This window comes from Prinia subflava, chromosome 6, assembly GCF_021018805.1.
Source record: "Prinia subflava isolate CZ2003 ecotype Zambia chromosome 6, Cam_Psub_1.2, whole genome shotgun sequence".
Classification (NCBI taxonomy): Eukaryota; Metazoa; Chordata; class Aves; order Passeriformes; family Cisticolidae; genus Prinia; species Prinia subflava.
The window spans coordinates 21,019,697-21,033,101 of NC_086252.1; the positions used below are offsets into that span (position 1 = coordinate 21,019,697).

General features: G+C 34.6%; 1 protein-coding gene across 14 annotated transcripts in view; it reads right to left on the reverse strand.

The window, feature by feature from the left end:
- The window catches only part of SCN2A (sodium voltage-gated channel alpha subunit 2), a 54,734-nt gene extending 41,655 nt beyond the window's left edge, over positions 1–13,079 (reverse strand). For 6 of the 14 annotated variants that reach the window (XM_063400603.1, XM_063400599.1, XM_063400605.1 and 3 more), the window contains exons 1-6: positions 12,097–13,079; positions 8,963–9,081; positions 6,358–6,447; positions 4,572–4,700; positions 3,806–3,897; positions 2,635–2,907 (exon numbers count right to left, since the gene is read on the reverse strand). In XM_063400603.1, the coding sequence (XP_063256673.1) occupies positions 2,635–2,907; positions 3,806–3,897; positions 4,572–4,700; positions 6,358–6,447; positions 8,963–9,081; positions 12,097–12,363 (970 nt within the window). In that variant the 5' untranslated portion in view covers positions 12,364–13,079. Of the gene's footprint in view, positions 1–2,634; positions 2,908–3,805; positions 3,898–3,993; positions 4,086–4,571; positions 4,701–6,357; positions 6,453–8,949; positions 9,082–12,096 lie in introns of all 14 variants that reach the window. The other 8 variants (XM_063400604.1, XM_063400606.1, XM_063400602.1 and 5 more) reach the window with 3 other exon arrangements.
- Positions 13,080–13,405: the final 326 nt, after the last annotated feature.

A 13,405-nucleotide genomic window follows, 5' to 3' on the forward strand; every position in this document is an offset into this window, starting at 1 on the left:
TTTGCAATTCTTAGGGTAAAATGGGAATCTCTAATGGAGATTTTTGGGTCAGGTGGCACATTAAGCTAAAGTTGCCAGAACTAGGTATGTTCTGGCTGTTCTCAGGAAGCAGATGGTTCCGTGAGAGTCACTGCCAGCTGGCATGGACTAGCTCAGCTGGCATGAACTAACTGAGGGCTAATGCTAAACAGACAAGCAGGGAATTGCAACCAGTTCCTACTGACTGCTTCTACTCTGTCACCACCAGTATATGACAGAGACAGCATAAAATCTGCTTATTTTAAAGAGAGAGAGAAATTATGTCCATAATTTATATATCTGCAATTCGAGTCTCAGATATCATATAAGAAATCAGTGCATTTTCAGACCTCCTGGTGATCACAGAGTCAGACCCTGTGAGACATCTGACCCCTGCTTAACAAAGAAGTTTAGAGATGCAGACAGGGTCCAAGCAGAACTTGCAAAACTCTCTGTGGGCCTAATTCAGATTCCTATGTGGCATAGCTCCACTTTCAGTCCACTACTTTGGAAAACAAAAAAGATTTTTTTTTTTAATTCCAAAGTTAATAATGATAAAGAAATAAAAATAGTAAATATGAGTTTCTAGAAAATATGCCATATACAAAAACTATTCCTGTCTCCTGCCAACTTAATAACAGAACAGTCATGGGTACAAGTCCTTCATGACACTCCCGGATACAAAGAAAGGAGATGTGTTCTGGCTGGAAGTATCACAAAATACCTGAAAAAAGTTATCAGAGAGCAGTTGCCAGTGACACAAAGGGCATCTCTCTGAAGATCTCCCAGGCATCTGTGCTAGACATGATTTTGTAACAAGTTCATGACCAGCTTGAGACACAAAACAATAGAAAAAAATGCATCAAGTTTTCTGAAGACTTAAGGCTAGGAGAAAAGGTATTTAAAATTTAAAATGACCTTTACAAATTGAAAAGTCTGTAAAAAGCAATTGGATTTATTTCAACAGAGATAAGTGGAAAATGCTACACTTGACAAGGCAAAATCAAATACCTAAATACAAAATACCAGGATGTGGCTGCAGCCACCACTATTGCAAAAAGATGTAATAACTGCCAAAAAATACAAATTGACTGTGAATCAACAATACAGTGCTGACATAAAAATGAGGTAATTTTGAAACGTGTTAATAGGAATGTTGCATATATGGCATGAGGTAAAGATACAAATGAGAAGTAATTGCTAGAGGAGTCAGCACCCAATTTGAGAGTCTCGTAAAAACCCAGGCAAACAAAAACTGTCACAAAAAAGGCAAAATAAAAACAACAACAAGGAAAAAAAAGCCAGAATAATTGGAAAGATTGAAAAAAAGAAAAAAAATGAAAATAGGTATAGAAAATGCAAAATAGAAAATAGGATTGGTTGGCTTAGGAAAGACCAGAAATGCAGAGGATAAGAGTTTTTAAACTGTATAAAGACTAATATAAAGTAGTCTATGATTATCTTATTTCTAAATCCACAGCAGATGTAGTAATAGATTCAATCAGAAATTAGGAAGATGTAGGTCAGATATGTAGAAAAACAGCCTTTCTATTTGTGTGACATAGTATCAGAAACAACTAAAAGGGAACAGAATAGAATCTTCAGATGGCTTTAAGAATAGGTTATCATCCAAAATTTCTGCATGACATTTGTATATTTCAAGCATGCTTAGATGATAAGTACATTAAAAGATTATAAGGCAATGAGACTTGGATCCAAAAGCATTTAGTTCTTAAACTGAGGTTTCCTAACTTTCATTGACATAGTCACCAGTTAAAATATATATACAGACTTTATTAAAAACCTTTTATGCCTAATTATGAATACACTAAATATACTATATACACTAAAATAAATAGAAAGGGCTGAACAGATAAATGGGAGAGACTAACAACATTATGAAAAACAGAATAGCAATCTACTATAGATATGTTCAGAGTTGTTCTATCTGAATTTTGAAACAAGTTTTGTTAACACAGTACTAATATTAACTACCTAAAATGGTGGAAATCTTGTATTAAGAGGTAAAACAGAGAAAAAAAGTGCTCATTTCTTGATTTTCCGAAGATAAGAAACAAACTAAAAGACAGAAATATGTTCTTATTTTACAGGAAAAATGTTGGGGTACATCACCAGTATTCTCTTAGAGGCGTGTCTGTGCTGTGCAGGGTGTGTGGTGCAGAACCACTCACCCAGCCCAGAAGGAACAACGATCCCGATTGCTCTGGCAGGATTCTTCCAGCTGATGTCCAGATGTGGGCTTAGGAACTATCTTGCACTAACCTAACTATTACATTTCAGATCCCATGTAAGGGCTGTCATACTATTTCAGGAGGCTTCAAGCTAGCAGGGAAATTTCTGGCTTATGCTGCAATGTGATTTTACTCTAAAAGTCATATTCAGTGAAAGAAAAAGATATTTTGCTACCCAGTATAATATTATAAGTGTTAAATTATATAATGACTGTGCTTTTATTTACTAGAGAAAAATGAAGGCTTTTATGTTTCTTGGCCATATTACACACTTTTAAAGGCAAGGGAAAGACACTGGTGTTCTCAAATGTGTTTAAATCAATACCAGAAAATCAATGCAGTAGATGATATAATTAACTCTTACTTTTGTCTTCGATGTATTCATCCCAGTTAAATATTGTCATTGTTGCATTAATAAATGTACCATTTTCACCTATAGAGCTATTAAAGATGGAAATAACAGTTGTTTCAAAAGTAGAATTGTCTGGAGGCCACTGCAGGCATTTATTCCTCAGGTTGCCCATGAACAGCTGCAGCCCTATCAGTGCAAACACACTCAGACAAAACACAGTCAGGATCATCACATCTGAGAGCTTCTTCACAGACTGAATCAGGGCTCCCACTATAGTCTTCAGGCCTGCAAAGAGATAAGATTTTTATTATGATGTTAAATATATACTAAACACACACACACAAAAAAAATCATGTGACGTTTTTCCTGATAAAGATTTCATGCAAAAAGACTAGTAATTTGTGACACAATAATTTTAAAGAAAAGCCGTATTATTTGGGAAGATGAATGAAAATATGTAAGTTTATACTTATTTTATAGTGTACAAAAATAAGAAGTAGATAATACCAAACACATTGTTTATGCCAAAACAAGTGATTTTATTATTCATGCTATATCTCAACTCTGCATAGAATAGCATTTTTTGCTTTTGCTGATGCTTCTTGCCCAAACCTTTCTTTTATGAACTTTTGCAATGTATTCTATAATAATGTAACCCCATTGTAAAGACATTATACGTGCACATTGAAATGATATCATAATAATCTTGTTAAAATATATGAGGGGAGATGGTTTGGAGAAGAAAGACATCTTTAGAACGATACCCCATGCATGGCCCATGCTATCCTTTAGTGTTTATTTTTTTTGAAATAACTTAAAACTGAATTAAGTTGCTATATCAAGTGCCTTCAATAAACGAGAAAATTTGCATCAGTATGAAAGCTTAAAATTAACTTATATTTAAAACATGTAAAGGAAAGCTTGATGTTATAAGATGCAAATCACATAGGCTGTTTACTGCAAATATCTCATGCAAGAATTTGTTAAACTCAAAGGCTGACTTTTTTTTTGAGAAGCAAATACAACCAATACAAGCATGAATCAATTTAAATAAAATTACATGTCTTGATTCCTGCTTTTTTGATTAGTTGACAGTGTGTAGCAAACAAGGCTTATGCTTTGAAAATGTGAGTACAGCCTTTGTAGAACAAAAGTCAGCCTCGGTGTTTAACCTTGCTCTCACCTGGAATGACTGATATTGTTTTCAAAGCTCGGAGAACTCTGAATGTTCTCAACGCTGAGACATTGCCCAGGTCCACAAACTCTGTCACATATCTGTAATAGGGGAGTTCACACACAAACACAATGACAGCACACAAATAACAGTTGGAGATACGAGGGGCCTAACACCTTACACCAACTACTTCTTACCTGGAATTACAGAAATAGTTTTCAAAGCTCTCAATACTCTGAAAGTTCGAAGAGCTGAAACATTGCCTAGGTTTACAAATTCTGTTACATACCTGTAGGATTAAATCACAATTACTCAGAATTGAGGCAGATTTTATTGTATTTGCTTGGGTCTTTGAGCAAGACCTTTTCACCATTCACTGTATTTTGCCTGTGATATAAATAGGCTTCTGGCCATAAAATTAAATTAAGTTTTATCATAATAAACCACATTAACTTGATGTTTGAAAACTAATCTGGTCAGCTATTAGGAAGTCAAAAGGATTCCTTTAATTCTGGTATGCAGAAAGGAGACAGGATATGAATAGTTCAGGGTGATGGCATTCAAAATCCTAATGGGCTGGCACACCATGCTGGCCTCCACAGCACATTCTTGGCTAGAAATACTAAAATGTGTAAAAGAGGTAGAAGAAACATATTGAAACTGCAGGAAGTCCAGGCTCCAAATATTCTGGCTGACAAGATACGAGGCAATTTTTAGTCACTAATCTCATGCTACCAGAAAGAATTTTTATTAAAAAAATAAGTAGAAGACTTACGCAAATGTAATGACAGTGAAATCTAGCCAATTCCATGGGTCTCGGAGAAACGTAAAATCTTCTAAACAGAAGCCCCTTGCAAGAATTTTAATAAGTGATTCAAAGGTATAAATTCCAGTGAATGTGTATCTGAGGAAAATATGCAAGACAGAGTTTATAGATCACGTTATTTTTGCAGTTTATGCTCTCTGGTTGTCTTATTCTCATTTGCTTCTCTTTAAGCGGCATAAGAAATAATGGCAGTTACAACCAACTTTAATATTTGCATAATTTATACCATAAGGAAAGAGGAATGAAATTAGGCTTAGAAGACTGATAATCCACATGTTAAATTCAACTTCTATAATCTATGCAATAAAACAGATGCAAAATTCCCAGTTACTTCATTGTGCCATGTTTATGACCAGTCTTAATCCACGTTATAACAAAACACACAGATGGATTATGTTAGGATTTTAGAAGTTACTTTCAAGCTAAAAATTTCTTTCTTCAATGTTATTTTTATGCTGAAATGTTGCTTAGTCCCAAGAGTTGGCAAGCACCAACCCTCATCAGCCCTCATTCCTCTGTAACTGTTACAGAGTAGGTATATCCATTACTTCACCTTCATCAAGACAGATGTAGTACTGGAATCAAATGCAAGAACAACAAAAATTACTTACAAATGCCAATAAAATTCAGGTATTCATTTTGACTAAAAAATGTAGTTGAAATTTCAATTAAAAGAATATTTAATTCTGGCATTCTGAGTAATTTCAATCTTCTGTGTCCAAGTGATGCCATCCTGAAATCTAATTTAATTTATATCTTTTATGGAAAGGAATTAAATTTAAACTGCTTTAAAAGCTTACTCTAACTGAGCTAACCTGAAAACAGTTTTCCAATATGAAAGTTTTCTGTTAAACTACTAAAAAAATTATTTCCTGCAGAACTTTACTCCACAGATGAGGACATGCCCTGTAACTCTAAATGACACAATATATAGACATGAAGAAATATTCAAGCAATGAATCTTTATCATAAATATTTACTATGTGCTAGATATCCTGAATACATAGATGCTCACACTGAACTCAAAATGAGAATGTCTTTGTTGACCTTAACAGCCCTATGATTTCACTTTTGGTTTCTGAGGATTAAACAGGTATGGATCAGCCCAAGCAGTAAGGAATGAAGAAGCAGCAGAAAGGAAGCACCAAGAGCAGTGTTTGACACTGTGGCCTGCAGCTTTGGAACTGTCATTGTGTATGCCGCAGCTGACATCACACTGGACCAATTAGCCAAGCTGACATCATATTGCACCAATGATTAGCTAACCATTTCAATACTTTTTAAAGAGCTTATTTTGCATACAAGTTTTCCATTGTTAGATTGGTTTTGGTAAGAGAAAGCTGCACTGTGATCAACAGCCATCCATGAGATGATTCCTTTATCTGTAACAGTTATTGCAACAGAGATGAAAGACTGAATTTCCCTGGGTTCTTGCACAGATGTGACAGAACACAGTCAAAAATATTTATAATTCACTTTTCCTGTATTATCATAAGAAAATTATAATTTTCTTACATTTTCCATCTAGTACTGCAAACAGAAGAAGGACATTAAAGAACTTGTCATGAGACAACTATATGTATTTAATGTTACAGCAAAGGAAATAGCATCAGAATAGCTGTTGATAGGATGTCCCAACAAGGTGGCTGCTGCCAGTGGAAATCATCCTAATATAATTCACAGTAGTTTATTTTTGATTACTGGATATTATTCAGAGAAAATCCATTTAACTTACTCTACATTCTTTGTCCAGTCTGGAGGGTTACTCATGGTCATAAATACGCAGTTGGTCAAAATAGTGCACATGATAAGCATGCTGAATAATGTAGGCTAAGAGTTAAGGAATGTAAGCCAAAAAGTCTCATAAGAAGAGTATCAAATAACACACTGCTTTGGTAGATTTTCACTATCAGGAGCTATCTATCCCTCCACTGCTCTTTTAATAGCCAGGGGAAAGCCCTGAATATGTTAAAACTTTCATTCACTTCTTGTCCGCTAAAAGAAAACAATGAAACACTAAAAATTAGAAAATCTGAAAGGTATTTTGAAAAGTGCCCCAACTTTAAATTATTTTTTCTCATTGAACAAAAATGTCAACATTTAAAGTATTAGCTTCTAATTTCATGGAATAACACAAGAAGTATTTCTTTTAGATGATCTAGACAAATCTGATCTGCTTCATGCATGCAAAGCAATGAAAAATCCATTTTCTTCACTTTAATGTTTTATCATAAAATTAGGCATGTATCAACATTTTTCCTTATCACTATGATACTCTGAAAGCCAGCTGCCACATAGTAGGAGAGAACATAGGGAAATCTTAGTGAGAAAAGTATTTTTTTTCTGTTTGCTTTATATAACTTTTGTAATATAAATGCTGTTGGGAGGAGAAGGCACATGTGATTCTCAAAATAAGAAATCCAAATAGAATTCCACAACAGGTCCAAGTCATAAATAATTTCATGTATTTAAACAGAACCACTCTAAAGCTACAACCTTTTACTCTCAGAACTGCTGGTATTCTTCTAAGATACAAAAAAAATACAACCACAAAAATGAAAACCATGCAGATGAACCATGGAATGCCCACATGATGGCACCAGCACCTAAAGCTACAGAGAGGACAAAGCTCGAGCTGAAAACAGCTGCAGGTTCATGTGGTGCTCCTAAATAGAAATCCAAATATAATGGGGTGAGAAGGACTGTGAGGTTCCCCTCAAAAACTTTTCTTTGTATGTCTACATTAATTAAAAGACCTTCAAGTGATAATGATACCTCGACCTTCTGAGCTGTCAAAAAACTGTGGCATTACATTCAACAATTCTTTGGGTTCTCTGCACAATGAATATATTTAAAATCCTTACTGAGAACCTAGCTTCTCTTTATGTAACTCACATATGAACAGAGCAAAAGAGAAATAAATATATTTTTTAAACATTAAAAAACCATGCTACAAGTTTTTCACCAGCCTGTACTTTACATAAGCTTTCAAAATCCTTTCGATGAAATGTCCACTTAGAGTTGCAAATCCTTACTATGCTTTTGTTAGTGGAAAAATATCTATCATATACCTATAATATCTATAATATACCTCATCATAAACTTAAACAGCAACATGTTTTAACATTATGACTTTGGTGACTATCTCTTCACTACCACCTCAGTCCCAAATCTTCTATTATTCCTCATAACTCAATAATGCTCCAGAATATGGTAAAGACTGTCATATAATTGAAAAATAATTATTTGTTGTGGCACCTGTAGCAGGAAAATTGCAAGCAGGCTATGCAGTATCATGATAGTTTTGGAAGTCATTTGCAGGCTAGCCATTGATAACAATATCTAACACATACCAACTGTACTGCTGTAGTTATCAGTATACCAAGACTAAAAAAAGTCCTTTCAGGATTTAGTCCACATAATTTTAGGATCCCTATATGCAATGCTAACAAAAAACTACTTTCAGTGTGCTTATGTTAGACTTGTGTAAATACAAGTGCGCAATCATTGTATTTGTTCCTTATTATTAAGCTGGCTTTCTGAAGTCAATGCCCTCATTGCTCATATTGGTATTTGGGATCAGACCATTGGGATGCCAGCTATAGTCAGCTATTAAATCACTGAAAAAGACAAAATCACAGTTAAGTAATTATCATTTAGCTTTTCAAATCTCTACCTGCAATGTGGAAATCTCATGACCTTGAAGACTGAAATTAAACCATCAATAAACTTACAAGTGTATAATGCAATAATGATCAAGAAATAAAACATACAGATGGGATACATACAGGACTGAGAACATGTAACAAAACAAGAAACCTAAGCTGTTTTATGAATCTATCTTTCTGTAAGAGTTACCTGAATGAGAAAATGAAAAGGAATAATAAAACCACATTTTCACTAAATACTCATACAAGCACAGACCTGGGATCAAAGATTTGATTTTAATACACAGTGTCAGGGAAGAACTGAAAGTATTCTGAGCAATTTATCTGCAGTTTATGAAAAATGTGGAGGAGGGGAAAAGATGAAAAAAAGATGTGATGATTACAGAAAAAATAAGAGGGAAGGAAAAATTTTGTGGGGGAAGAAAGAAGACACAGAAATCGTAAAGGACGATGACTGGTTGTCTGGCTTCTGGTATTACTATATTAGGATCCAGCAATTAACAGAAATGTAAAAGGAGAATGAGAAAAAGAACAGAAGACAGAAATAGTAGAGAGAAGGGGGACAAAGCACTACAGATCATATTGATCCTGGGACACGTACCAGAGAATGATTTAAATACTAAGTAACATGTCATTCATTACAGTTTTAGACTAACCACTTGAAAAGGATATGAATGTACCAAAATCTTAATAGCTATTTTTCTAAGAGGATTGAAAGGAGTTAACATGTACAGGGCAGAGGTGGCACTGAATCGGAATATTGCCTTCCCTTTATTCAATACTATAAAGGTCTGGAAAAAGAAGAACAGAATGAAAAACAGCATTTAGACAATACCAAGTTACAAACCCTGAATCATTTTCAATTCATCATTAATCATATTTGGTCAATATGCTCTTTTTTCATTGACAAAATCCCCTTGTCCAGTTCACGCATTGTAGAGTCCAGCCAAATTACTATAAATACAATTAAATGAACGCTTAAATGCATCTATTTAGAAATACTAAGTAATCTTGATATTGCTAGCTAGTAAACAGAGACAAGTATAAAAGTAATGTAGGCAGTATTTGAAGAATTGGTATACTTTTTGTATGGTATATATACACTGAGATGTGTAACTGTAATCAAAATGAGAGCCATTAAAACTTCAATCCCTAATTCAAATAAGCAGCATACATTATGAAATCAAAGTACTAAGGCAAAAGTAACTCAAAGTGATCTAAGTTTCAAGTGATCGTGAAAATATGGAAATCAAGAGTGTTCAATAACCATTTTTGAACATAACACTAATGTACTCAATTTTTGCTGTACTCTGACAGTAATGTATTTGTCCCCTTCTCAACTATTGCTTGTGATAGTTCTGTACCTGCAAATCTATTTTCCTCATCATACTTTACTTTCACCTAATACAGAATTCACTCTATTCACTACATCCATGCATTTTCACTGTCTCTCCACAGTTTCAGCAATGACTCACATATATTACCAACATTTAAAAAGGCATTTTTAAATGTAACAGTGTTTTTAAAATTCAAGAAATAAAGAAAACCTGTAAGTTTTTTTTTTAATTATGTTGATTCCCACACATCTGGGGAAAGTCCTATCTATTTCCATCATCTCTTCTTTCTACACATGGATGAAAGTTCATGCTTTTTGTAAAGAAGTGGATCTAGACAGCATTGTGGCAGTCCTAGGAAGCCCAAAGGGCACAATAGCCATGCAGACCTGGAACACTGCCAGCAGCCATGATCTGCCTCAGGAGAAATCAGAGGGCAGCATTTGTCAAGATTATGCTCTACTTTCTGAGCAGGTGTGGCAAATAGAGCAGCTGAAACCACAATGCCTCTTCCTGCCTCAAGTAATAAATTATAAAAATCAGTGCTTCCAAACTTAACATTCTCCCATACTTAGTGATTCTCAAACTGCACTTCAATCTTTTATTGTACAGGAGTCTGTAACATGCTCTTTTCTATGAAGATTTTTCAATCCTCTTACTATTAGTCTTGGAGTTACTGAAAACAGGACTTCTAATAAGAGTTCTTTTGTTTTCTGTTCCCTTTACTCTGACAAAACCTCTGATGAAGTAGCATTTGTGCTACGCTGACTCATCAAGTTACATTAAAAAATGAAAATGGAACCTGACCCAAAAAATGATGTTCAAAAATATAAAAAGAACAATAAGAAAAATAATAGGAGATATTATGATTGCAACATGCAGTTTGAAGTCTTGCTTCTCCTACTGGAAACCACAATGCTTTTGGAAAAGATCATGACAACTGCTATGCATTTCTCAATCAGGAACAAGCAATTGAGCAGGATTTTACTTCACATCCACACTTAATTGCAGAATTACTCTTCTAGTTTCCAAAGCATGATGATACACACTCTAACTTTAGGATTTCTGGCACTGAACTGAGATTTTTACTACTATAGAATGCAGAAAGGAGTAGGTACTTTGACCTAAATTCTATTTGCCTTCCAGACTTCAATAGAGTAAATCACCTGAGTAAAGGAAGCAAAACTTGATAATTAATTGAAAATCTTGTTTTCAAATTTAACTCATGATTCTCCATATGTGAATTCAGTTTTAGAAATTCTGCAATGAACCCTTAAGGCACAACTGATGGGGTTTTTTTGAGCTGTTCTGCTTGGTTCTTCATGGTATGCCTATATTGCTATTGTCTCAACATATTACTAATGAGGCATACCCCTAATTCCTGCAGGAAATATCTTCATTTGCATTTTTCTCTTAGTCTGAGTTTGAATCATAACAATTCTTGGAGTTTTTCTTCATTTTTCTTTGAAGCAGTTTCTTCTCTTTCATGGGTTTTGTTTTTTTTAAATTCACTTGTTTTTGTTAGCTAGCTAGTTTCCACAGGAAAGAAAAGAAAGCAGGAGAAAAAATATTATGAAAACAGAAAAAAAAATTTCTTCTTTATTAGTAGAATAATGCGACTGCAATACATATGATGCCAAAATCGAAGAGACTGAAAATCTGGAGGAAACCCAAGGCCATCTGGACACTAGTCTAAAGTTCAACACTTTTGTGCTGGCCACAGCAGTTGTTGTTACTTTAAATCAAAGTAAATATGCAGATTTATTTTTTTTTTATTAACATATCTGTAAAAATGTTTTTTTAATTATGTAACATTCTGTCAACACTCCAAGGCCAATTGCTACCTCCTCTTTATTTAGGCTCCTCTTTAAACACCTCCTCTTTGAAAACAATCATAGAACAAAATAGAACTGGATAAAGAAAACATTCACCCAGACCAACTTGGATATATAATGCCTCTACAGAGTAAATATGGATCAGGATGATCATTATGACATCCTGAGAAATTACCTTTACATACTTCCCTATCCTTCACAGTGACAAGAGAATGCAACCTAAACTTTTCACAACAGTGAAGAAAACTAGTAAGAAGATGTGTAGCTACCTTTGAGACGGATTTCATATTGAAGGTCTGCTCTGTTCACAACTATAATACAGCAATTAGTGATTATTCTAAAGATAACTCCTGTGCTATGACTACAATTCTCCTGTGTGTAAAACACTGAAAATTACATGTTTTAATAAAATCCCAGTTTTATTTAAAAGAAGTGCATCTCTACTGATCTAGAAGGTCCCACAAACTTGCATTACCAATTTCTGTTCTTAGAGTGAAGATTTCTGCCAATCACATCAACTGTTGGGGGAACTATTATATAGAAGCTCTAAGTCAAAATAATAGAAATACTATGCCTTCAAAGGGTTCTTTGTTATTTATTCTTCTTAAAGTCTGATAGAAATATACAACACACTCACTTTTTTATTGATATAATATGGGTCCAGGTCTTCCAAGGGCTCGGACACCATTCCTGGAGGTATGTCGCCGTAAATAAATGGCAGTGTCTTTCCTGCCTCCAAGTCACTGTTTGGCTTCGGGCCATCTTCATCATCATCATCTTTGCGTTCTTGTTTGGATTTTTGAGCTTTCTCTTCGTTGATACGCTGTTCAATAGCTGCAAGTGACTCTCTTGTGAAATAGCGGAAGCTGTCGGGTCCTGGTGGTACCAGCACTGATTGTGCCATCTTTTCATCCTGCACCTCTTAATTACTGTTTAACTTCTCTCATAAAAAAGTGCTAAAAATATTAAAAAAAAACACAGAAAAAATTTAGAACAACACAGCTACAAACAATGTAAAGTAATATACCATCACAGAATTTTGTGTGGGACACCTTGTTAAATTCATTCATTATCATCCAAGAGGAGGCTGCCATGAAATTAATTTTTGAATTTGTTTTTATTTCGAGACAAACTATTTTCCTTTGCAGCTTGCCTCTTAGAGTTGTTTCAGAGGTATCAATTCTTAAAACGTTTAGTTTAAAATTCACTTAGTGCTTACAAAATAGATTGTCAGTTCCACAGGCTGATAAAAAAAGTCACAAACGATACAATAACATCTTTTGCCTTTATCAAGGGAAATGTTATCCATACCCATGAATAAAGTAGGAGATATTTTCCACTACATTCATTGTGAGGAATCAACAATTCTGAAGTATTTGGTTCAGTGTTGAGGAGTCAGACTCCAGACAATGTAGCTCCTTATTATCCTGAAAGCTGCATCTTGGAGCAGTCTTCCCTCTAGCTACATGGACCAGAAATGACTCTTAGAATCCACCATTGCCTCGTAAAGCCAGAAGGATCAGTTGAAAGCAATACAAGATGCTCCTTCTCTTTGAGTACAAATATGCTGCCTTTGCCGAACTGCCAGCTCAGGAAACAAGGATCAGGCATAAGCACCTGTATTCAGATCCCCTGCCTGGCAACACACTGTGCACTGGAAGAATTGCTGAATTAAACAAAACCGATTTTTAATCATTACATACTGCACTTAGATCTTTTATGTCTGATATAATATCAGTTGTATATACATTACACAAATTTCACTAGCAAGAGCAGGACCATCTCTTTTGAATGTCTCCAGAGAGTTCAGTTAAAAAGAACAAGTGGAAAATATTCCCAATGCAAATACTTTGATCTGAAATCGCAAACAGGATATCTGCTGTAACCTAAAAGAATTTTTCTCAAGCATCCTTCCGAGTAAGCCCATTAAAAATATAGCAAATGCA